Raw genomic sequence first — 27835 nt, 5'->3', positions numbered from 1 at the left:
CGTTTTACTTTGTCATTACAATTTTAGAATTTTGCAAATGTCCATGGATGTTCGAGGAAATTTGAGACAGCAACCTCGCTACGAGCTGAAACATTACGCACATCTGTACTATCAATAATCCTTGTTAATATTTGATAACCGTATAAAAAATAATCTCAGTTTATCTTGAAAATTTAACCCCTGTTAAAACTCACCTAGGTGGGAGGGCGGATGGAGCGATCTAGAGCTGCTGCTGCTGTTGTTTGACGAATGATTTCGAAGGTTTGCGTTAGCATTTGTTATTAGTCTACTTAGTCAAGTTGTAATTAACAGTCAGGGGCGTTACCCATCAAAACCACGTGGTCACAATCGTTGAATCGTATTTTTTGGTATCTGAAATAAATTATTCACTTTGCAATTGGACTAGTGCTCATCACTAATTCAGATAATCACTATGCTTAGCGATAATATACGTCGTTTTCGTTCGATTTATTTACACATAAAGTTCTTACACCTTTCTTTTTAAAAAATGAATGAATAGAGTATTCCACCCTACACTCTTTCCCGTATATTTTTTGGATCTAGTGTTATATCCAGGCGATCTAGATACCTTGTGCTTTCTTCAAGATGGAAAATATGAAACCTAATTATTACTACACGCAATTCAGACTGAAGATTAAGTTTTGTTTCTCTTTCCACGGCCGACCAAACAGAAAATTAACATTATCCATCGAAGTTTTTCTCCGTGACAACGTAGTTCAGCATTTATCAAATAATTAACTTTATTAGTCTAATTATTCCGGTACTGAGCATTCCAGATTTATTGATCGCTAAACGTTTCGTCAGTATATCACGACCACATTCTTAGCCAATTTTTTTTTATCAACTTGTATAAATCACGTGTAGTGAACAATTTAACACAGATATCATCACTTCAAGAAATAATGTAAGGTATGAACAATTAAACATATATATCGATACTACTAGAAATTTCTCTTCCGAGTCCCCATACTTAAATTCATTCAGAAATGAAATAGCCATGCAATAAAAATACACACTGGTTTCAATTACAAAAATGTCCCTGTATTCAAGTTATATTTACTTTATAGCAATTGACTCGTGTCTCTTATTGAGTTTTGGGAGTTTCTGTTCATACAAATTCAAGATAATGACATATCACCCACGACTTTCGATTGCCTCCACTATCAATAAAGAATGATATGTATAAGGTTGGGATACAGAGTATGTCCTAAACAAGCTCTCATCTTGTAACAATTGCTTTCTACATGAGTTCAGCGTAACAGCTGCTATTGATATATATAAATCAGTATATTCTTTTTCGCTCGGTAACACTGGTATTGATATATATATATAAATCAGTATATTATTTTTCGCTCGGTAACACTGGTATTGATATATATATATAAATCAGTATATTCTTTTTCGCTCGGTAACACTGGTATTGATATATATATATAAATCAGTATATTATTTTTCGCTCGGTAACACTGGTATTGATATATATGTATAAATCAGTATATTATTTTTCGCTCGGTAACACTGGTATTGATATATATGTATAAATCAGTATATTATTTTTCGCTCGGTAACACTGGTATTGATATATATGTATAAATCAGTATATTATTTTTCGCTCGGTAACACTGGTATTGATATATATGTATAAATCAGTATATTATTTTTCGCCCGGTAACACTGGTATTGATATATATGTATAAATCAGTATATTATTTTTCGCTCGGTAACACTGGTATTGATATATATGTATAAATCAGTATATTATTTTTCGCCCGGTAACACTGGTATTGATATATATGTATAAATCAGTATATTATTTTTCGCTCGGTAACACTGGTATTGATATATATGTATAAATCAGTATATTATTTTTCGCTCGGTAACACTGGTATTGATATATATGTATAAATCAGTATATTATTTTTCGCTCGGTAACACTGGTATTGATATATATGTATAAATCAGTATATTATTTTTCGCTCGGTAACACTGGTATTGATATATATGTATAAATCAGTATATTATTTTTCGCTCGGTAACACTGGTATTGATATATATGTATAAAACAGTTAGTACATTCTTTCTTGTTAGGCCTGGTGGGTCAATAACACGGGGACGAAACATCACATCTGAGTGTTTTGATATACATTGTCCCAAGGAGTTTTAGAGCAGAAAAACACTGTATTAGAAGAAAACTTAGGGGCTATACAAAATTCATTTTCAAAATAAGTATAGCGATGAAAAACTTTGCATGATATAATATATGTAACATTAACACGATAAAATTAATTTAGCTCCGCGCTAGAGTCAATGTTCTGGGGCTGCGAAATTCACAATTTTGGTACATCCTTTTCTGTTTTTGCTAATTACACATTTAGTTTTTATACCATATTGGCAAACTCCAAGAAACATTTCATTCACCATAAAGCAAATATAAACACTATATACGTTTGTTCCACTCTGTAACCAAACCCTTACCCCGGGGATCATGAAATCTACAATTTTGGTAGATGTCTTCCTCTACATCACTGCATTTAGTTTTTCTTTCACGTGTGCAGTTGTAGGGAATTTTTTGGAAAAATTGTCAATTTTTGGTAGTTTTTGCCACACCTCTAATGCCCTTGGAGTGAATGAGTCCTGCAATTTACAATTTATATTCCCTTTGTCCCAGTGATGCTTCATAACAAATTTGGAAAGAATTGGAATGGTAGTTATGAAGAAGAAGTTAATGGACGACAACCAATTGCAATAGGTCACCCGAGTTTACAAACATACACATTAATTCACCGATTGACTGATTGTATCTTGTTTAACGTCCCTCTCGAAATTTTTTTACTCATATGGAGACGTCACCAAGACCGGTGAAGGGCTTCAAATTTAGACCTATACCGAGGTACTCAGCACTTACGGCCATTGAACAGTGAGAGTTCTTTAGCGTGCCACACCCTACTGTTGGAATTCCCATAGACACGAATTGTGCTTCTTTGTTAGCTGACCTGTTTTTATATTCCTATGAAGCTGAATTTATTCAAAAACTTCTACGTGAGAAGAAACATTCCATTGATGTGGCCTTCAATTCGACATTTAGATCTACCGACGATGTATTATCTATTAAGGTAGATCTATAGTCGGCCTTAAATGGACTCAGTCATGAAAAAATGCCTTTACAAGATAAATATACATTCCAGTAATAGATATTGAAAAATATATATGTTGATATGCTATTTTCATTGTTATTGCTTCTCAAAAGTAAGCACCCCATCAACATTAAGGGAAATGCACTCCTCCTTCTTTATTTTTCTTAATAATTATTATTTCCCCAAACAAATGGGCTGTAATAAGCAACATAGACTATATACCCTTTATTTAATGGTATGTAATCATTTATTCTAATAAATTGGAATAAATATTTTCATAATGTATACTTTGTGAGCCCAAACATGTTAAAGGAAATACCATTTGACGTCAATATTGGTCTTTTCCCTAATTTTTATGGACTAAACTTTGAATTAATTGTTTTTGATTAACAGATTATTATCTTAGAATAAGGATTTGAGTTAGAAAATCATATGTTGACGTGTTATTTTAGAAGCTATCAGCTCTACAACAAGTACACCCCCCTTAAAATCTTGAAAAATTATACCTTATCATATTTTTGTAGTAGGACATGTGACGTTTGAGCATATTTACAACCTTGGATAATAATTTGAACTATGCTAAACTATAACTCTTATAGATACATGTGGTTTACAATTAAATTTTACATTTTATCTGGAAATAAAATTCTAGAGAAGGCTTTGCACAATGTAAATGTAAAACGAAAGTAACAAACTGAATTTTCTGTGGTCACTGGAGCAGCAAAATGTGAACTTTTCTTTTTTACACGAGTGTACCATGTATTTGTTGATAATTTGGAGCCTATTCTAACCCGGATCCTCGCAAAAGAAATATTATCATGATGCTCGTGGAAATCTGAATTGGTCTGACCTCCCCCTTTCCCATCTGTCTCCCCCACTTTCTGATGCCCCGCAATTCCATATGTTGAACATTTGGATCGTAGTAAAACTTTTACATAAATAGTCAATGTACACTGAATGTCTCACGGACATGTACAATGTAATTGACACACACCCTCATCCACCAAATTGTTGTTTGTTCTCCAATCGATTTTTTTTGTAAAGCTATAATCATCTCCTTTTTTTTAAAAAAAAAAAAAACCCCACAAAATCTCAACTTAAGATTTGACTGATAAGAAGATAAGAACACCCAGGAAGGAATTGATATCGGATATTCATATCTCGTATCGCCATGTAAAAATCAAATGGATATCGTAAAAATATCACATTTCGGAAAACGGAAGCCTGGTTCCGCATTTACATTTGATTGTGACGTAGGCCCAGTATAGGTCAACTTTAATAATAATAATTTTCATTCATATGTCGATTCAGTATATCCCAGTGAACTCGAAATAAAAGACACCATAGAGTTGTCCACTTCTGCTTCATATTTAGATATTTTATTGAAACGGCAAACTAACAACTCATCTTTATGACAAACGGGATGATTTCAACTTCTCCATCGTCAACTTCCCATATTTATGTAGCAATATTTCATTATCACCTGTATATGGTGTTTACATCTCCCAACTGATTCGATACGCAAGAGCTTGTTCTGCGTGTGGTCAGTTTTTAAATCGAAGCAGGCTACTGACAAACAAGTTGATGGAGCAGGGGTTCCAACAGTCTTGTTTAAAATCAGCATTTCGCAAATTCTATGATCGTTATAACGATCTAATTTGCCAATACAACCTATCATTTAGTTAAATGCTGCCTATCATGTTTCATACTGATTGTTAGGCCGTTCCTGGCACACTGATTTTGACGACGGATAACTCCGTTTACCTGATCAAGATGTAGGGCGGGTGTGACCGGTCGACAGGGGATGTTTACTCCTCCTAGACACCTGACCCCACCTCTGGTATATCCAAGGGTCCTTGTTTGTCCAACTCTTTGTTTTGTATTGCTTATAGGAGTTATGAGATTGATCACTGTATGTTATATTCGCCTTTCACCTACTGTGACACGGGACATCCGTTTTTAAGATCATCTCCGAGGACCCGTGACATTTACACCTGATGCCGAGTGTTTGACGATGGAACTGTCACTACCTGTTTTAACGACTTGGGTATGTCGCGGCCAGGATTCGAACCTCGGGCCTTCCGCATGCGGGGCGAACGCTCCAAGTTCTAGACCACTGCGGAGGTTTAACTCACCGAAATAACCAGCTAACAACAAAACAAACCAACACGTTAATTCACCGAGACAAACAGCTAACAACAGGACAAACCTACACGTTAATTCACCGACACAAACAGCTAACAACAAAACAAACCAACACGTTAATTCACCGACACAAACAGCTAACAACAAAACAAACCAACACGTTAATTCACCGACACAAACAGCTAACAACAAAACAAACCAACACGTTAATTCACCGACACAAACAGCTAACAACAAAACAAACCAACACGTTAATTCACCGACACAAACAGCTAACAACAAAACAAACCAACACGTTAATTCACCGACACAAACAGCTAACAACAAAACAAACCAACACGTTAATTCACCGACACAAACAGCTAACAACAAAACAAACCAACACGTTAATTCACCGACACAAACAGCTAACAACAAAACAAACCAACACGTTAATTCACCGACACAAACAGCTAACAACAGGACAAACCTACACGTTAATTCACCGACACAAACAGCTAACAACAAAACAAACCAACACGTTAATTCACCGACACAAACAGCTAACAACAGGACAAACCTACACGTTAATTCACCGACACAAACAGCTAACAACAAAACAAACCAACACGTTAATTCACCGACACAAACAGCTAACAACAAAACAAACCAACACGTTAATTCACCGACACAAACAGCTAACAACAAAACAAACCAACACGTTAATTCACCGACACAAACAGCTAACAACAGGACAAACCTACACGTTAATTCACTGACACAAACAGCTAACAACAAAACAAACCAACACGTTAATTCACCGACACAAACAGCTAACAACAAAACAAACCAACACGTTAATTCACCGACACAAACAGCTAACAACAAAACAAACCAACACGTTAATTCACCGACACAAACAGCTAACAACAAAACAAACCAACACGTTAATTCACCGACACAAACAGCTAACAACAAAACAAACCAACACGTTAATTCACCGACACAAACAGCTAACAACAAAACAAACTAACACGTTAATTCACCGACACAAACAGCTAACAACAAAACAAACCTACACGTTAATTCACCGAGACAAACAGCTAACAACAGGACAAACCTACACGTTAATTCACCGAGACAAACAGCTAACAACAAAACAAACCTACACGTTAATTCACCGACATAAACAGCTAACAACAGGACAAAACCTACACGTTAATTCACCGACACAAACAGCTAACAACAAAACAAACCAACACGTTAATTCACCGAGACAAACAGCTAACAACAAAACAAACCAACACGTTAATTCACCGACATAAACAGCTAACAACAAAACAAACCTACACCTTAATTCACCGAGACAAACAGCTAACAACAAAACAAACCTACACCTTAATTCACCGAGACAAACAGCTAACAACAAAACAAACCCACACCTTAATTCACCGAGACAAACAGCTAACAACAAAACAAACCCACACCTTAATTCACCGAGACAAACAGCTAACAACAAAACAAACCCACACCTTAATTCACCGAGACAAACAGCTAACAACAAAATAAACCCACACCTTAATTCACCGAGACAAACAGCTAACAACAGGACAAAACCTACACGTTAATTCACCGACATAAACAGCTAACAACAAAACAAACCTACACGTTAATTCACCGACACAAACAGCTAACAACAAAACAAACCAACACGTTAATTCACCGAGACAAACAGCTAACAACAGGACAAACCTACACGTTAATTCACCGACACAAACAGCTAACAACAAAACAAACCTACACGTTAATTCACCGACACAAACAGCTAACAACAAAACAAACCTACACGTTAATTCACCGACACAAACAGCTAACAACAAAACAAACCAACACGTTAATTCACCGACACAAACAGCTAACAACAAAACAAACCAACACGTTAATTCACCGACACAAACAGCTAACAACAAAACAAACCAACACGTTAATTCACCGACACAAACAGCTAACAACAAAACAAACCAACACGTTAATTCACCGAGACAAACAGCTAACAACAAAACAAACCAACACGTTAATTCACCGACACAAACAGCTAACAACAAAACAAACCTACACGTTAATTCACCGACACAAACAGCTAACAACAAAACAAACCAACACGTTAATTCACCGACACAAACAGCTAACAACAAAACAAACCTACACGTTAATTCACCGAGACAAACAGCTAACAACAGGACAAACCTACACGTTAATTCACCGAGACAAACAGCTAACAACAAAACAAACCTACACGTTAATTCACCGACATAAACAGCTAACAACAGGACAAAACCTACGCGTTAATTCACCGACACAAACAGCTAACAACAAAACAAACCAACACGTTAATTCACCGAGACAAACAGCTAACAACAAAACAAACCAACACGTTAATTCACCGACACAAACAGCTAACAACAAAACAAACCTACACCTTAATTCACCGAGACAAACAGCTAACAACAAAACAAACCAACACGTTAATTCACCGACACAAACAGCTAACAACAAAACAAACCCACACCTTAATTCACCGAGACAAACAGCTAACAACAAAACAAACCCACACCTTAATTCACCGAGACAAACAGCTAACAACAAAACAAACCCACACCTTAATTCACCGAGACAAACAGCTAACAACAAAATAAACCCACACCTTAATTCACCGAGACAAACAGCTAACAACAAAACAAACCAACACGTTAATTCACCGACACAAACAGCTAACAACAGGACAAACCAACACGTTAATTCACCGACACAAACAGCTAACAACAAAACAAACCTACACGTTAATTCACCGACATAAACAGCTAACAACAAAACAAACCTACACGTTAATTCACCGACATAAACAGCTAACAACAAAACAAACCTACACGTTAATTCACCGAAATAAACAGCTAACAACAAAACAAACCAACACGTTAATTCACCGACACAAACAGCTAACAACAAAACAAACCAACACGTTAATTCACCGACACAAACAGCTAACAACAAAACAAACCTACACGTTAATTCACCGACACAAACAGCTAACAACAAAACAAACCTACACGTTAATTCACCGACACAAACAGCTAACAACAAAACAAACCTACACGTTAATTCACCGACACAAACAGCTAACAACAAAACAAACCAACACGTTAATTCACCGACACAAACAGCTAACAACAAAACAAACCTACACCTTAATTCACCGAGACAAACAGCTAACAACAGGACAAAACCTACACGTTAATTCACCGAGACAAACAGCTAACAACAAAACAAACCAACACGTTAATTCACCGACACAAACAGCTAACAACAAAACAAACCAACACGTTAATTCACCGAGACAAACAGCTAACAACAAAACAAACCAACACGTTAATTCACCGACATAAACAGCTAACAACAGGACAAACCTACACGTTAATTCACCGACACAAACAGCTAACAACAAAACAAACCAACACGTTAATTCACCGACACAAACAGCTAACAACAAAACAAACCAACACGTTAATTCACCGACACAAACAGCTAACAACAGGACAAACCAACACGTTAATTCACCGACACAAACAGCTAACAACAAAACAAACCTACACGTTAATTCACCGACATAAACAGCTAACAACAAAACAAACCTACACCTTAATTCACCGACACAAACAGCTAACAACAAAACAAACCCACACCTTAATTCACCGACACAAACAGCTAACAACAAAACAAACCTACACGTTAATTCACCGAGACAAACAGCTAACAACAAAACAAACCAACACGTTAATTCACCGAGACAAACAGTTAACAGCAGGACAACCCTACACGTTAATTCACCGACACAAACAGCTAACAACAAAACAAACCTACACGTTAATTCACCGACATAAACAGCTAACAACAAAACAAACCAACACGTTAATTCACCGAGACAAACAGCTAACAACAAAACAAACCAACACGTTAATTCACCGACACAAACAGCTAACAACAGGACAAACCAACACGTTAATTCACCGACACAAACAGCTAACAACAAAACAAACCAACACGTTAATTCACCGACACAAACAGCTAACAACAAAACAAACCAACACGTTAATTCACCGAGACAAACAGCTAACAACAGGACAAACCTACACGTTAATTCACCGACATAAACAGCTAACAACAAAACAAACCTACACGTTAATTCACCGACATAAACAGCTAACAACAAAACAAACCTACACGTTAATTCACCGACATAAACAGCTAACAACAGAACAAACCTACACGTTAATTCACCGAGAGAAACAGCTAGGAGGAAGAGGACAAACTCACACAATATTTTAGAAATGTATAGTTATTTGGAACTCGTCACGATTATGATAAAAACAATGAAAAACGGCGGAAAATCTAGTTCAAAAGAGTAAAGTTTCGTTTTGTTTCTTCTTTACGATCAAAACGAGAGAGAGAGAGAGAGAGAGAGAGAGAGAGAGAGAGAGAGAGAGAGAGAGAGAGAGAGAGAGAGAGAGAGACAGACAGACAGACAGACAGACAGACAGAAAAAACAGATAGATAGATTAAGAGTGGGCGCGTTACGCAAGATTTACTTGTATCTCTGCCAAAGCTTTAACTTTAAGATTCATTTACAAATATTAATGATGAATTCAAGAATTTCCTGCTTGTATTATCTAAGCCAACATAAAGATGGGCATTGTAGATGTTTGAATCAAATCATGTGAATTCAGTTAACTTTGTTGTATATCGCGAATTCAATGTATAAATAAACAAACTAACGTGTTTAGAAAGCCCAGAAGAAGTTGACCGTTTCATATTATATTTTGTAAGATTAGGAAAAATTACCAGTGGAACAATGACCGGTTCAAGAGTTGGACAAATTCGAACGTAACTCTATTCATTGCAGTGTGGTACCTGTCTCCAATACATCAAACAGATCAAATAAGCACACCGCCATGATAAATCCGCACGAAATTTTGATTGAAAATCTTCATCTTTCAGTTTTCTATCGTTAACATTACAACTGTTATATTTTTTTTTTACAAGACAGACTATTTGTTTGTTTACACTGGTGCGCTAGCCACGTTACATGTTTCTCATCCCTGTCTATTGTTTATATCATTTGATTAAATTATCACATGATGCAGAAACCATTTGCCACGCGTTGACAGAAGTGTAAAAGAAGTCTGTGGTGAGAATAAGATTTTTTAATTCTGAAATTACCTCCCTTGTCATGAACGACATGAACGACAATTTAGTCATCGTGTAATTTCAACCAATCACAATAGAGAGGAAGCACTGTATTCCGTCATCCAAGGAAGACGATTTTAATTTTAAACCTTTCGTATTCTAACATATAATGCGTAGAAATATTTTCTGTATGAAAGTGCTGTAAAAATTAATGTTCCCTACATGACGCTGTTCGACCGTTCATAGGGTGTGACGTCAATGTTGAAACTCTCCAACGTTCTGTACAGTTTTTTTTAGTGTCGTGAACCTAAATTAATTTTGCAGGCTACTCTGACAGTAGCAAATTATTCCCCACGTTGAGAGCAAGCTGTTATTAACTACAGAGATAAACCCCACTATGCCTCGGGAAACAAATCAAAATTGAGTTCCTAAAAAAATCTTCTATATTTCACACAAAACTACATTGTAAATATTTCTGAAATAATTCCGAGTTAAATTTTGATGTAATAAAAAGTATGAAAACACTACTGTTCACAACGCTAAAATGAATGGTGTTTATTTTATTTTAAAGTTAAATGGAAATGACTTCAATGGAATCTTTTGATTAACAAATAGTTTTACATAAATCGTTTTTGAAGATCTACTTTTGCCACGCAACCTCATGTCTTGATTGATATTGACTCTATTGCCAGTAAATAGACAAATTCTATCTAATATCTTACTGCTTAATTTGATTTCACTCAATGTTAAGTATACATATTAAGAATTGTCTAAAGTAACCCAAAATGTTATACAAGACTTACCAGAAATGCCATGCCACATTGAGAAAATCCCCAGTAACTAAATGTTTTGACCGTGCCATGGAGCTGAAGTATGTGTACACGTAGCACGTATCCTACACTCCGTACGATAGTAAACCCGGTAATACATGGAGACTGTTTACTCTCGAGCTGTGAACTTAATGGACTGAGCTGTTTGTTTGGTTGATTAGTTGTATGCCGTTTTCATCTTGGTGTGCAGACTTCGAGTTATTTTTGTCTTTTATGGTAATTATCAACCCTCGGGCTGGATTATTTTGATGAGAAATTCCCCGAAACTGGGCATGCTCATAGAAAATAAACAGGGATTCTGGGTAAAATTAAGTCCCCACGGTATTAGAAAAGGTCGTCCTCAATACCAGTAGTCTAAGATTAAATGTTACAGACTTCGAAACGAATGTAATTGGCCGACTCTTTAGTTTTTATCAAGTAGAAAGCTGAATTTGTTTTACGCCATCATGCATTTGCTCTAGTTAACGCTATCATGCTATTCTATGGTGTCCGGATAGGGCCATCTGCAAAAGCGTGACTGCACGTTAGTCACAACACCCATCACGCCAACAAGCAACGCGCCCAAACGAACTCTGGCGGAAGTTTGACAACGCGCCGTCAAGCCAATAAGCAATGCGCCTTCGCTCTGACACGCCAACAAGTAACGCGCCTTCACGCTAACACAATTTTACACAACTCGCCTTCGCGCCGACAAGCAACGTGCCTTCGCGCCGTCACGCCAACACGCCTTCCCGCCGTCACGCCAACAAGCGACGCACCTTCGCACTCTCACGACAACTGTAATACAGTTATATTTGTTGAGATTATCCATTGTTAATGTGTTTCATGCAGGTGCATGCCAATTCAAGTAGAACGGCCAATATCAGCACTGATTTATTGCTTAAGGTCATGGGCCATTAAACGTTTTTATCATATGTCTTGATGAAATAATTCCGTGCTTTCTGATCATGATTAACTGAGATCAAACAAACTTGGAAAAATTGAACATAATATATATACCTACAAGTACATATATTTTCAAAGTGAATGTAACATTTGATTTTTCCAATATTGGGCCTAAAAAATATTGTGAATTTGCAAATTGATACGATTTGTCCTTTTTATCTTATATTTATACATAAACTCGCCGCATCTCTACTCACATTCCTGAGGTCTTTCGATTAATTGTGCAAGCTGAAAAGTCAGTCGAAAGGCCTCAGGAACCAGGCTAAGAATCGTCAGGTAATGTGACGTCATTTATTCTCCTACAGACAGCCGATGGAGACGTTAAATGTACGGAGCGCCAAATTAACATAAACTCAAAATAATACGCAATTTCCGAGTTGCCCAAGAGTGCTTTCCCTTTGTGGAACTCTTACGCACAGTGAGACGCAAAACATACTGTCGTCCACACGCGGTGGGTACAAATGCTTATCGCTGCCTTTATATATCGCCTTAAGGCGGATTATCAGACATCATGCAACCACCCAAACTGCAGGGACACACAATATTAGTAAATATATTAGTATTGGATGATAAGATAGCTCAAACAAAAATCAATAATCACCATTTTTCTTTGATTAAAATATCACTTGCGCAGAAGAGGAAATAAAATATAATTTCATATTTAATTTAAAGGCCTTATTCAATCAAATATTATTCTTGATAATGTCAGTTTAAAGTATACCAACAGCTGATATAAACAAACTTTACACTTTCATTACTTTTATTCGTATTAACATATATTGTCTATAGTATATGTATACTTCTTGTACACACCCAAGCGTTCAACAGAACACTGAACATACCTCTATCACAGAAGAGCTTATATCGCGGAAGTTGCGTATTGAAGATATCTGTAGTCTCGTTCAACCAGACGCTCTGCTGTCTCCGATAATCTCCAACGAGATCGTCGGAGATTTACGGAGACAGTCGAGCGTCTGGTTGCACGATCAAACGTATAGTACATCAGGTCATCACAATCAAAGGTATAGTACATCAGGTCATCACATTAACGGTACATGTATATTGGCAAGTCAACTAGACGTATAATATTTACATTTCAAATGTTTTTCCTTCGATATCTTTAGGCCTACCAGTTGTAACGATAACCATTTCCTCATGAATACAATGCAATTGTGAACAATGTTCGTATGAATCTTGGTATATTATCTAAGGGGGGATTCCGACAGAAATGAAGCTAGGATATAAGTATAAAAAATTAATTTAATTTTTGAAAATACATAAGGGTATGAACTGCAATGCCTCACGCGGGCATACTTTCCATGAAGTACTAACGTATTCCATGAAGTATGATGGCGTGAAACGTCATGTGCAGTTCATACCCCCACGTACATATATTTTTGAAACTGAATTTCATTTCATAAATACACGTGTATTATATGTAACTTTACACAGACATTATCAACAATGCAACACATGAGTATGATATATTTCTCCAAACAGAATCACCCTCAGCTAAGTATTACAGTTATTCCTCTGGACAAGCACCTGCTGATATCTGTATGGTTTACAAATTGAATTTAGAATTAGTTAATTGCTAATCAGCAAAGAAGCGATCAGTTGACCGCTATTAGCCTGAGGGTCGATGACACTAAACAGGAAATCAAGTATGACTATTATTTAAATGAATAACCCGAATGATCGAAATCTTTATATTCTCTCAGATATCTTGCTTTACCAATATCCTTAATCGAAATCTTGTCAGCATTGACAATGCGAGTTATATCAAACGGTTGTGGTCTGCAGTGTTCGATCAGTGATTTGAGCTTGTATATATGTAAATATATACAATAGGATAAAAAGCATGTCCTAAAGACTTACGGCTTCTTTTAGCTTACATGTCTCATTTTCAGTGAAACATGAGAAACACCAATCCGTCTTTATTCTTTATTGATTTCTATGTATATCAAAGGGTCATTATGATACATATATTTTAAAGATATGAAATTTTCTCTAAGTATTTCATAAAATCAGATATTGAATGTTTTTCTCTAGTTTCTACATTTCTTGTCCAATTAACCTCAAATTTGGCAAGATGAGGAAAGTTTAACCTTAAAAGTCAATGTTTTAAGATATTCATAATTCAAAAATGTGAACTTGAATTTTGACGTTATAATTATGAATATCCTATAATCATACAGTAAAATGTTGTCTTTCATTCCTGTAAATGACCATTTCCTAATTTTTACTCATACTTTAGACAACAGTGCAACACTGCACACAATCTCCAAATAAAGGTTCAGCTCTGATAACATTTTAGCTAGATGTGAATCTAGGGTTTATAATTCTATGGAAAAGGAAGTTTTATATGAAATATATAGGTAAAAAACATTTGTTAATGCAATACTGAACTTTGCAAAAAACGTCGGATACAAAACTAGCAAAAGAGTACGTTTTTAACTGATATGTCCCCTAGTTTAGCTTTTGATTGTTACAGAAGGACCCTTCGGTTGTGTTCAATATAAAGAGTAATTACGATCCCTCAGATCCCCGCCTGAGAATGGCCTTGATCAGCAATCCATACGCTCCGGTAGTAAATCGGTCAGTCGGATTGACAATCCATGCCCTGAGATCGACAAATTCATGCGCAAGGATATTTACTATCACCCAGCGAATTCAGAATTTATATATGACAGGATTGCCAACCCGTTCCCAATCAACAAACGGCGCAAAGACCCATGGGTCATAACTCTCACTTCGGTCTATTGCGGAGAATTTACAAACTTATTAAAAGATGCCTATAAAGCAGTAATTGTTCTCTTCATGTTTATCTTTTGAATATACAAAAAATATATGAAAAATATTTGCAGCTCTTTAAAAGGAAACACTTTAATTTCCAACACCATAATTTCATTCTATATATCGCATTTCTTTTTTTCTTTATTTATGACAATTTTGATTTTTTATTTATGACAATTTTGATCATCCTTAAGCTTGTCAGAAAGTACAGCAGAAAACACATGATTTTATATTGGAGGGAGTCACTTTTGCCTGTTTCAAACTAAAAAGTTTTGAATGAGATCAAAGTGTTACAGAAAATATGCCAATTTTACAAGCGATACCATTATTACACGTGCATTGAATATCTCAGTTGATGTCATTCTAAGCATGTGCGATGGTGTCTCAGATGATATTGTCTCAAGTGATGTCATTAAATGAGCACGTGCGATGAATATCTCAAATGATGTCATTATGAGATGTGCGATAATGTCTCAGGTGATGCTATTTTTAACACGTGCAATGATGCCCCAGGTGATGTCATTTTAACACGTGCAATGCCGTGACCTCGCCAACATTGATTTCCGTGCCGATTGATTGCTGCGGACTGTTTTATTGTTCGGAGTTGTACTCAGTCCTGTGTAAATCCGACAGCTGTTTGTATTAATTTTTACTCTGCTTACAAGAAACCTCGTCGTGCTTTCCCCCCAATTTCTCTTCAACTTAGTAATACTAAGTCTTCTGAATAATCTTTTTATACATTTCTAAATTAATAAATCAATGAATTTCAGAACAAATTTGTTCTGCTCGATCGTTTTACCTCCAGAAATGAAACTTCAATGATATTTCTGAGTCTTTTTCTTTATTATCACATAGATTTGGTGTGTAACTCTATATTTACTGTTCCACGCGTCTCCGCATCTGTTGCCAGACCCATCAATAACCATTGTGACGTGGAGAATGATAATCTAGTCCCCAAATCTTAAATGCATCTCATTAATAACTGAACATCTGAGAAATGATTGAGAACCAGTTAATACATCATGGAGTCTTACACACGACACGGGGAACGCCTCGGGAGCATTTTTCTGGGTTTTTTGTTTATAGCTTTGGAAGTGATTTCCGATGTGGGTGCTAGTGGAACAGCGCTGATATTCGAATTGCCTGACAAGGAACAATATTGCTTTTCTGAGGATTTCAGTGGTAACACTGTGGGAAAACGGTTCAGATTTCAATATAAAGTTATAAGAGGGGGAAATCATGATGTAGACGCCAAAGTTGTCTCCCCTAACGGATTAGTTCTGTTCAAAGAATCCAGGAAACAGGATGGCGAGTTCGTCTTTGACTCATCCAGAGGAGAATTTAGATTTTGTTTTGGAAATGAGTTTTCAACTTTTACTCATAAGGTTGTGTACTTTGAGTTGCGTAACACTGAACTTCCGAACCTTGCGGTGGAAGCAGGAGACAAGGTTCCCACTGCGAAAACCTCATCTGAAGCGTCTTGTGACGTCATTCACGAGCGAATGTCGTCTGTTGTCAACCACCAACGAAATTATCGTTTAAAAGAGGCAATGGGGCGACACCTAGCGGACAGTATGAACAAAGGTGTAACTTGGTGGTCAGTGGGACAAACTCTAGTCATTTTGCTTGCTGGGGTTGGGCAAGTTCTTTTACTCAAGACTTTCTTCTCGGAAAAATCGCCAATAAAACAGGACGCTTAACTTCATACGGTCTGATTGCTTAGTGTCTACTTAGAGTGATCTCAAATGCATTAAAAACGACAATGTCCGTTACTTAACAAATTCAGGAAATGATATTGAAATATGTGGTTTTGGTGTTTACGGAACAGTGTAGTGTCACGTAATATCCAAATAATTTGTCAGTGCCACACAATAGCCTAAAGCTGAAAAGTGGTGTACGTGTGCAAATGTTATACATCACAGACCATGAATAAATATGCAATGAATATGTATCATTTTCAAGTTGTTTTCCTTACACGTTCAATACCATTGTAGTATGACACCATTCCATGTACATGTATTACGTACAAATCTCAAACATGTATATTCATCAAATTAAGATAATCACCAAGACTTGAAATTTGACTTAGATATCGATATGTACAACTTCTTCTCATCCATGATCAATGATATCCTCTTTACTCTGTCGCCATCACTTGTTACACGTGATAACTTATCTATGACCTTCATCTGTGACTTACTGATCCAGAAATCGATGTTCACGATTTACTTCTCATCTGACCCTGATGCTTGTACGTTTCTGAAACAGACATGGTGTTCATTATGTGCTGTGTATGTCATTCGATCATTGACTATACAAGTATGCATGACCTTGACCAATGAACTTTTTACTCTGAAATCAGTTGGAGTCTTCCTTTATCCCACAAAGCACTAAACTGAAGTGGGAGATTTTATACTAGTATTTTATCCGAAACTCTGTTGAATTAAACTTCTGACCTTCACAGGAATTTTTTTTACCCAGAAATAAAAAAGATGAAGACATCTTTCTCTTTACAACCCCCATCTCTGTAGCAAGTCTAAGATGGAAATCTGACATGCATCCTCCACAATATCGTTTTGTGTGTCTGCTAACTTTAGAGACCATGGTTTGACATGGTGTCCATTATATGGTATGCAAAGCATTTTCATGCATTTAATGACATTAACTTTTTTATTCAAAAATTAGTAGACATATTTCTATGTCAATATTCCATCCTTTATTACATGTAGGTCTGATGTGCTGAACATTCTATAAATACCGTAATATATTTCACTATATTTTGAAGATGAGAAAACGACCACAACAAAATATATAGTCTGTAGGAATTCCCATGGGCACGAATTGTGTTCCTTTGTCAGCTGACCTGTTTTTACATTCCTACGAAGCAGAATTTATTTTAAAAAACTTCTACGTGAGAAGAAAAATCTCTTGCTGTGGCCATTAATTCGACATTTGGATATATCGACGTTTTATCTACATGTATTAACAACAATAAAGTTCATTCACATGTCGATTCGATATGTCCCTGTGAACTCGAAATTAAAGACGCCACAGAGTCGTCCGCTTCTGCTTCATACTTAGATAATTTATTGAAAGTAGATACCAACGGCAAACTAACAACTCGTTTTAAGACAAACGGGATGATTTCATCTTCTCCATAGTCAACGTCCCATATTTATGTGGCAATATTCCATTATCACCTGCATATGGTGTTTATATCTCTTAACTGATTCGATAATAAGAGCTAGTTTTGCGTATGATCAGTTTTTAAATCGAGGCAGACTACTGACAAACAAGTTGATGGTGCAGGGGTCTCAACAGTCTCGTTTAAAGTCAGCATTTCGCAAATTCTATGGTCGTTATGACAATCTAATTTGCCAACACAACCGATCATTGGGTCAAATGCTGTCTAACTTATTTCATACCAATTGTTAGGCCGTTCTTGGCACACTGATTTTGACTACAGATAACTCTGTTTACCTGATCAAGATATGGGGCTCACGGCGGGTGTGACCGGTTGACAGGGGATGCTTACTCCTTCTAGGCACCTGATCCCACCTCTGGTATATCCAGGGGTCCGTGTTTGCTCAACTCTCTATTTTGTATTGCTTATAGGAGTTATGAGATTGATCACTGTTCGTTATCTTTAACTTTCATCACTTACTCATACTGTTGTTACAGGTTAATAATTTTCAGTGAATTTAAGCAGAAAAGTAGCAATTCCAAGAAATGATGATTAGCCGATTTGTATATAGATATACTTAAATGTATGTACAGTTGTAATATCAAGATCATCCAAAGTAAGGGCTGTCTCAGAGAAACATCTACATCCCTAGACACCATCTGTTCTGGTTTTACATACTAACTATTTTGTATTGCTTGTAGGAGTTATGAGATTGATCACTGTTCGTTATCTTCACCCTGCATACTGCAACTTAGAGAACAATACATTTATTTCCTCCATTCTGCCTTCACTCATTTCTCTGTCCCTGCAGTTTACCTCCTTTGCTTCTCCCAACTAAATGTGAAATAGTGAGTGGCCAAATCAGTTCACCATAGAATCCTCACTACTATGACCTTGGGCACCATGCATAGATCAGTTCACCATAGAATCCTCACTACTATGACCTTGGGCTCCATGCATAGATCAGTTCACCAGAGAATCCCCTCTACTATGACCATGGGGTCCATGATTAGATCAGAACACCATAGAATCCTTACTACTATGACATTGAGCTCCATGCATAGATCAGTTCAACATAGAATCCTCACTACTATGACCTTGAGCTCCATGCATAGATCAGAACACTATAGAATCCTCTCTACTATGACCTTGGGCACCATGCATAGACAAATTCATCATAGAATCCTCTCTAATATGACCTTAGGCTCCATGCATAGATCAGTTCACCAGAGAATCCCCTCTACTATGACCTTGGGGTCCATGATTAGATCAGAACACTATAGAATCCTCACTACTATGACCTTGAGCTCCATGCATAGATCAGTTCATCATAGAATCCTCACTACTATGACCTTGGGCACCATGCATAGATCAGTTCATCATATAATCCTCACTACTATGACCTTGGGCTCCATGCATAGATCAGTTCACCAGAGAATCCCCTCTATTATGACCTTGGGCTCCATGCATAGATCAGAACACTAAAGAATCCTCTTTACTATGACCTTGGGCTCCATGCATAGATCAGAACACTAAAGAATCCTCTCTACTATGACCTTGAGCTCCATGCATATATCAGTTTACCATAGAATCCTCACTACTATGACCTTGAGCTTCATACATAGATCAGAACACTATAGAATCCTCTCTACTATGATTTTGGGCTCCATGCATAGATCAGTTCACCAGAGAATCCTCTCTACTATGACCTTAGAGCTCCATGCATAGATCAGAACACCATAGAATCCTCACTACTATGACCTTGGGCTCCATGCATAGATCAGAAACCTACAGCCGGTGAAGTCACAACATAACAAGAGGTACTGTGAGCAATGCTCACTAAGAATACCCCCCGCTTACCCCAATCTCCCAAAGGGTGTAGGTAATAGGTAAAACTTCAGTATTATGATCCAAAAGGTATCTAGGAACACAGCATCTCCATGCGATGAAAAAAGCCATTAAAGAATTTAAATGGAAACCATATTGCTACTTCGATGTCCAGTGCGCTTGACCTTTGACCTTTTGACCCCAAAATTGATAGGGAACATCTTCATCCCATGGGTAGTCCATATGTATGATATGGTGACTGTAGGTGGAAAGGATAACGCTTTAGAGCCCGGAAACCATATTGCTACTTCGATGTCCAGTGCGCTTGACCTTTGACCTTTTGACCCCAAAATCAATAGGGAACATCTTCATCCCATGGGTAGTCCATATGTATGATATGGTGACTGTAGGTGGAAAGGATAACCCTTTAGAGCCCGGAAACCATATTACTACTTCGATGTCCAGTGCGCTTGACCTTTGACCTTTTGACCCCAAAATCAATAGGGAACATCTTCATCCCATGGGTAGTCCATATGTATGATATGGTGACTGTAGGTGGAAAGGATAACCCTTTAGAGCCCGGAAACCATATTACTACTTCGATGTCCAGTGCGCTTGACCTTTGACCTTTTGACCCCAAAATCGATAGGGAACATCTTCATCCCATGGGTAGTCCATATATATGATATGGTGACGGTAGGTGGAAAGGATAATGCTTTAGAGTCCGGAAACCATTGCGTCTACAGACGGACGGACGGACAGACGGACAACCCGATTCCAGTATACCCCCCCCCCCCCCACAACTTGTTGCGGGGGGTATAATGAGTGAAAAATTCTTGAATGGGATGTAAAACAAACTCATTAAATTGAGAAAGTGATATATCTATCACTTAGATGAAAAGGTGGTATCACTAAATTGTATAAGTGATATCAAAGCATGATTGGTAAAATATTTCACTATTCTGCCTCACCAAAAAGGACATATACTCAGTACATACATTTCATTTGGGATTTATAGATCTTGTGTACACAGGAAGGGAGGAAATGCAATGGACCAGTCCGGGATTCGAATCCGGGCCCCTTAAATCTCCAGTCAGGTGCTTTACCAACTGAACTATCTGGCCACCAGTGATGGACCCTGTCTGACCACCACATTTACGTCTGGTCTGATTGTAGATCTGAATAAACATGAAAACAACCCAAGCTGTGTGTGGTATTTGAATTTCATTAATTTCATGTCACCAAACAGGAATTACATCATCAAAACTATTTCTAAATTCTGAAATAAATCAAAAATTCATCCTAAGACTTGGAGTTTTTTCATTTCTAATCAAAGGGAAACAACATTGAACAAGGACAATAACATTTTAAAAACAGACAATTTGCACCTGAAAGTACAAAAAGACTAATGAAAGATAACACATAACTATGATAATACTTATAGAAGTTGTCTTTACATGGCAAAACAACGTATATTGTTTATCTACTCGTTGTACATAAAACTTCTGTTGTTTATTTCTAAATTTCTTAGCAAGATAAAAAATCTTCATGGCAAAACTTGAGCAACCAATGTAGAAATATACGTACTAGATATGAAATGTACATGTATATATAAAGATGTGTAAAAGTGTAAACAAGAAACTGACAACATAAAGCACCATGAAACGATTGTGTGCACTGAATGAATGTGATCCACAAATCTACATGCAAACAATTATGTACTTAATACTGATAACATGACTTTGAATAATCCCCCACTTCCCTGTTTCATTGGATCCACCATCAAAATGTCAACATCACATACTATGTTTGATGAATGGCTAACAAAAAAGTACACACAGCACTTCGAACAAAGGCTAGGGGACACTCTGGTCTGGAATAAGTCGACAGGATTCACAGTGAGGAAAATACTGCAACAAATGAATAGGCAAGGGAGGTCACTTGACTTTAGTGCAGCTTGAATAGCTTGTTGGTGGTGTGCATCTCGTCGACATACCTGGAAAAACAGACAGCATAGGCATTACATAATTCTTTCTCCAAACACAACAGATGAAAGTTTTATATCTATATGTATTAATAAATGTTTATATGTCCAAGAAAATTAATATACATGTAGCTGTGTTTGCATCATTATTTTGAAACACTATATATGTGGCAATCAGACAACACTACAAGCATTACGAATTACTTCATTTCAGTGTCACCAACTGATAACTCTACACTTGACAGATGATATCCATCTTTTACAATCAATAGTCTACTGTATGTGACAGGTATTTTAAACCGATTGTGAGCAATTTAAATCCTCCTTTTCTTTAAATATTTTAAATGTCTGTTCTGTAAAGTAAGAGATATATACATGTATGTTGTGTCAATGGATGCACAGGAAAGAGGATTTGTAAAACATCTTAACAAATTCAGAATACAATAAAACTTGTAGCTTTGAAAATAGAGCTTTGTAGTATCAGGAAAACATGCATGCGTTTTGTGTGTAAACAAAGAAAAATAATTCAAATTTCTTTACAAAGTTTTGTACAAATAACAAACTGTCATTCTGCCACTAATTTATAAATTTGTATTTTGGTGGTGGTGGGGCCGGAGTAACATATAATACATATTGTTGACCGATCAGAGTGATAAACCACGATTTTCTCATTAATCACTTGGATTAAATAAATAAACAACACACCTACCTTTAAAGTAATTAAATTCCTTATACTTTCATCCAAAAATTCCAAATCCATTGGTACGTTTATTGAATATATTTTTGTAACAAAAAACATGTCACTTTGTGTTCCTAAAACGGTGACGTCACCTATTCAGGTGACCATTGTTAATATAGGTTTCCAAAGGGCTTGTAAAGTTCTGTAAAAACGTATATACAGGAGGAATGTGCAACTAAACGTAAATTAATAAAATATCATAGGGTAGAGTTCTAGAATTTTGGTATAGATCTCTACTTTATATTAATTTGAAAGTTTGCTTGAAAAAGTAATAAGTAAATAGGCTTATTTTTGGGGGTGTCCATATTGATTTTTTGCATATTCTCCTTCTAGTAGTTCATTGGGGGGGGGGGGGGGGGGGGGGGTAGAAGACGTGCTAATACTACGGCGAAATTGATGACGTAATCAACACCCGGAAACGACAACGCGCACATGTAGACAAAAGGTCACCGATTCTGGTCAGTCACCGAAATAGGGCAGTCGACGATACAATGCAACTACGTGTGTATTGGGTATTTCTATTTCTAAATGGTTTATGGATCAGTGCATGCAGTTTAGTCCACAGCAACAGTGGCAATGTTTATATGTACAGATTTGGAAATATACAGACATGATTATTCATAACAAACATACTAACCTTCCCATGGGGCTGTTGATGATGGGGAATCTTTTGGGGGTTTGGTAATCATACACCACTGGTAGTTCGTTTCCTGTGCCCCAGTTCTGTGGCCTGTATCCGATCAAATGTCCCCGGGAGGGCAGCATTTGCCGGAGAGTAGAATACTCCTCACACCTTGTGCTAGGATGGGACTTGAATATAGAATTCCCGGGGCCGCGATCAAATTTTTTCAGGGGTGGTTCTGTGACGGGGATCCAATGTTGCTCCGCGGGTGGCAGGTCTTTTGGCGCCAGAAGCTTGTGACGTGGAACGGGCGCTGTGGACCTCAGGTCGGTCGGGATGTAGCGTTTCGTGACCCAGACAGTTTCTGTAGGTTGATTTCTTGCGATTGCTGCCTCTCTTTCCTGAAGATACTTGCTATAAGCCTGTTTGTAGGCGCCAAAAGCGCCCATACTAAGGGCCGTCATCTTGGAGCGTCGTGTTACCAGGCCTGTTGTCAACAAGATCAATGTCAGTCTCACTCACGGAGAAGTTTGAGTCTAAACACTACACCAATCACGATACTATTCCGGATTCCTCCTTTACCATCACAGTCTTTTAATATATATATATATGCATGTAGTGAAACGTTGGTATATGGATGTGGTGTGTGTGTATTCCTCTTGTAACTTTTCTCTTTCTTACCACCTTTTTAATCTTCTTTCTCTTACCCCTGGCCCCCAAGCGATATATAACTAAGTGCCCGTTCCCTACCCCTCCCTCCACTCGTCAAGCTATAACTAAGTGCCCGTTCCCTACCCCTCCCTCCACTCGTCAAGCTATAACTAAGTGCCCGTTCCCTGCCCCTCCCTCCACTCGTCAAGCTATAACTAAGTGCCCGTTCCCTGCCCCTCCCTCCACTCGTCAAGCTATAACTAAGTGCCCGTTCCCTACCCCTCCCTCCACTCGTCAAGCTATAACTAAGTGCCCGTTCCCTGCCCCTCCCTCCACTCGTCAAGCTATAACTAAGTGCCCGTTCCCTGCCCCTCCCTCCACTCGTCAAGCTATAACTAAGTGCCCGTTCCCTGCCCCTCCCTCCACTCGTCAAGCTATAACTAAGTGCCCGTTCCCTACCCCTCCCTCCACTCGTCAAGCTATAACTAAGTGCCCGTTCCCTACCCCTCCCTCCACTCGTCAAGCTATAACTAAGTGCCCGTTCCCTACCCCTCCCTCCACTCGTCAAGCTATAACTAAGTGCCCGTTCCCTACCCCTCCCTCCACTCGTCAAGCTATAACTAAGTGCCCGTTCCCTGCCCCTCCCTCCACTCGTCAAGCTATAACTAAGTGCCCGTTCCCTACCCCTCCCTCCACTCGTCAAGCAATAACTAAGTGCCCGTTCCCTACCCCTCCCTCCACTCGTCAAGCTATAACTAAGTGCCCGTTCCCTGCCCCTCCCTCCACTCGTCAAGCTATAACTAAGTGCCCGTTCCCTGCCCCTCCCTCCACTCGTCAAGCTATAACTAAGTGCCCGTTCCCTACCCCTCCCTCCACTCGTCAAGCTATAACTAAGTGCCCGTTCCCTACCCCTCCCTCCACTCGTCAAGCTATAACTAAGTGCCCGTTCCCTACCCCTCCCTCCACTCGTCAAGCTATAACTAAGTGCCCGTTCCCTACCCCTCCCTCCACTCGTCAAGCTATAACTAAGTGCCCGTTCCCTACCCCTCCCTCCACTCGTCAAGCTATAACTAAGTGCCCGTTCCCTACCCCTCCCTCCACTCGTCAAGCTATAACTAAGTGCCCGTTCCCTGCCCCTCCCTCCACTCGTCAAGCTATAACTAAGTGCCCGTTCCCTGCCCCTCCCTCCACTCGTCAAGCTATAACTAAGTGCCCGTTCCCTACCCCTCCCTCCACTCGTCAAGCTATAACTAAGTGCCCGTTCCCTGCCCCTCCCTCCACTCGTCAAGCTATAACTAAGTGCCCGTTCCCTGCCCCTCCCTCCACTCGTCAAGCTATAACTAAGTGCCCGTTCCCTACCCCTCCCTCCACTCGTCAAGCTATAACTAAGTGCCCGTTCCCTGCCCCTCCCTCCACTCGTCAAGCTATAACTAAGTGCCCGTTCCCTGCCCCTCCCTCCACTCGTCAAGCTATAACTAAGTGCCCGTTCCCTACCCCTCCCTCCACTCGTCAAGCTATAACTAAGTGCCCGTTCCCTGCCCCTCCCTCCACTCGTCAAGCTATAACTAAGTGCCCGTTCCCTACCCCTCCCTCCACTCGTCAAGCTATAACTAAGTGCCCGTTCCCTACCCCTCCCTCCACTCGTCAAGCTATAACTAAGTGCCCGTTCCCTACCCCTCCCTCCACTCGTCAAGCTATAACTAAGTGCCCGTTCCCTGCCCCTCCCTCCACTCGTCAAGCTATAACTAAGTGCCCGTTCCCTGCCCCTCCCTCCACTCGTCAAGCTCCCCTTCTCCTTTTAATTACCCAACATTAGTTATCAAAATAACCCTCTCCTCAAAGATAGTTTTTTGTCATTGATTCGTATTATAACAAATTCTTATGTAAAATCACTTTTAAAATTGGATTTAAGTCTTGAACACACACACATACACACACACATATATATATATATATTATTATTATATTCTTTCTTATTCCAGATACCTGTTGTGTGTTACACAGGTATTAACACATGTGCATCATTTTTGAAAGTTTGATATAAACACATTATGGTGGCTCACTACACCCTGAAATAGTTTCTCAAATCAGCACAAATTGATTTAATCATAAAAGATATGATGATATATGATAATTATATATGCCAAAAAGGCAGAAAATATGCAAAGGATAAAAACATGATTTTCCAAAAAATTATTTCAACACATTATGAACAAAAGACATGCAGGTGGGTTTGAACTCGAGATCACCAGTCCAATGAGCTACGATGATGGACCAACAAATCAATCGATACAAATATTTTCACAAAACATTTAAATTAAAGATTCTGCAAGTTGCGCTGATAGGCATCATCAGCGACCAATAAGAAAATCCATCAAAGTACTGAGAGTACTCAGAAGGAATACTAAAATTTAGCAAATAATTGATCAAAATTGATAATTTTTCCACAATTGATAAACATATTCTTAATTATCAAATTTGATCCTTGAAGGCAATTGAGCTCACCTAAAAGTTTCTAATGTCACATCACATAGGGTCATAATGCAGGTTAATAACAACTTAAATCTTTAAAGAGTCCACCAAAGGACTATGAAGTCAAGATTGGGGACCCCTTGGACTACTATTTCCCCCCTCAATTTGGGGCTGTAGGGTACCAACTGGGGCCTCCAGAAGGTGAGGCCACATTTCGGACCTCTGTAATGATTGAATATGGGTGTTCAAATGAAATGCAACTGAGAAAGGGATAGAGAACAACAAATTCAAACATATACAACACCTAAAGGGGGTCACATATACCTTTAAGGGCAACTGAGCTCACCTGAAAACAATTTAATCTTTGAGGAGCCCGCAAAAGGAGTATGCAGGCAAGGTGGGAACCTCTAGGACTATCACTTTCCCCTTCAATTTGGGGCTCTAGGGGTACCAACTGGGACCTCCCGAGTTGAAGCCACATTTCAGACCTCTCTAATGATTGAATATGGGGTGTTCGAATGAAATGAAACTGAGAAAAGAACAAAATCAAAGATATAGAACCCTTAAAAGGATCACATATGCCTTTAAGGGCAATAACTCACCTGAAAGTTCCTAATTTTACCTCAAATAGGGTCATAATGAAAGTTAAAAACAAATTATTCTTTGAAGAGTCTGCGAAAGGAGTATGCAGGTAAGGTGACCCTTCGGACTACCATTTTCTGCCCTCATTTTGGGGCTGAAGGGGTACCACCTGGAGCCTTCCGAGGGCGGGGCCACTTTTCAGAACTCTCTAAGAAGTGAATATATTTAAGACATGAATTTCATTTAGAGTGTGAACTGTGACTTTTTACACCTGCATACGTCACAAAAAGCATTTGCGCTTTGAACATGAAAAGAATGCCACTGTCGCATAATTTACATTGTAGGTATAGTTAAGTATTCCAGGTGGAATGCTAAATTCATGTAGATGATAGAAATATATCTTTCTGAGGAATTTTATTCACTGGATATAATAAAAAAAATCTGGTAAACTATTAATACTGAAAAAGTTTATATTTTCCATAGATAATCAATTATTTATGATTTTAAAATGTTGTCAAGGGCAATAACTTCTATGCTGGAATTTCCTCTACTGGAAGTCTATTATACGTTGGTTTCCCTAAAATCCACAATTGATCTAAACATATTTATGAATTAGCAGTTTTTTTAAACTGTTGATATTTAAATTTTGTCATTTCAACAAGTTTTTCTCTATTTTTATTATT

At 38.0% G+C, this 27835-nt stretch overlaps 3 protein-coding genes across 7 annotated transcripts in view; 1 reads left to right on the top strand and 2 right to left on the bottom strand.

Annotated features, from left to right (window-relative positions):
• LOC125650736 (orexin receptor type 2-like) overlaps positions 1-11606 on the bottom strand; it is a 37655-nt gene extending 26049 nt beyond the window's left edge. For 3 of the 5 annotated variants that reach the window (XM_056166399.1, XM_056166397.1, XM_056166400.1), the window contains exons 1-2: positions 11324-11606; positions 195-372 (exon numbers count right to left, since the gene is read on the bottom strand). The gene's annotated coding sequence lies outside the window, so the exon portion shown is untranslated. The remainder of the gene's footprint in view (positions 1-194; positions 373-11323) is intronic. The other 2 variants (XM_056166398.1, XM_056166401.1) reach the window with 2 other exon arrangements.
• A 4411-nt stretch (positions 11607-16017) lies between these two features.
• Positions 16018-17040, top strand: LOC125650746 (transmembrane emp24 domain-containing protein 3-like). The gene has a single exon (XM_048879275.2). The coding sequence runs from the start codon at positions 16114-16116 to the stop codon at positions 16789-16791; it is 678 nt and encodes a 225-aa protein (XP_048735232.1). The 5' UTR covers positions 16018-16113; the 3' UTR covers positions 16792-17040.
• A 4267-nt stretch (positions 17041-21307) lies between these two features.
• Positions 21308-23957, bottom strand: LOC125650749 (uncharacterized). Its single transcript, XM_048879278.2, has 2 exons — positions 23463-23957; positions 21308-22098 (listed from the first exon to the last, which is right to left on the bottom strand). The coding sequence occupies exons 1-2, from the start codon at positions 23909-23911 to the stop codon at positions 22050-22052; spliced, it is 498 nt and encodes a 165-aa protein (XP_048735235.1). The 5' UTR covers positions 23912-23957; the 3' UTR covers positions 21308-22049.
• Between the last annotated feature and the right edge of the window lie 3878 nt (positions 23958-27835).

This window comes from Ostrea edulis, chromosome 5 (assembly GCF_947568905.1).
Source record: "Ostrea edulis chromosome 5, xbOstEdul1.1, whole genome shotgun sequence".
Taxonomy (NCBI): domain Eukaryota; kingdom Metazoa; phylum Mollusca; class Bivalvia; order Ostreida; family Ostreidae; genus Ostrea; species Ostrea edulis.
This window is presented reverse-complemented; position numbering and strand designations above follow the sequence as displayed.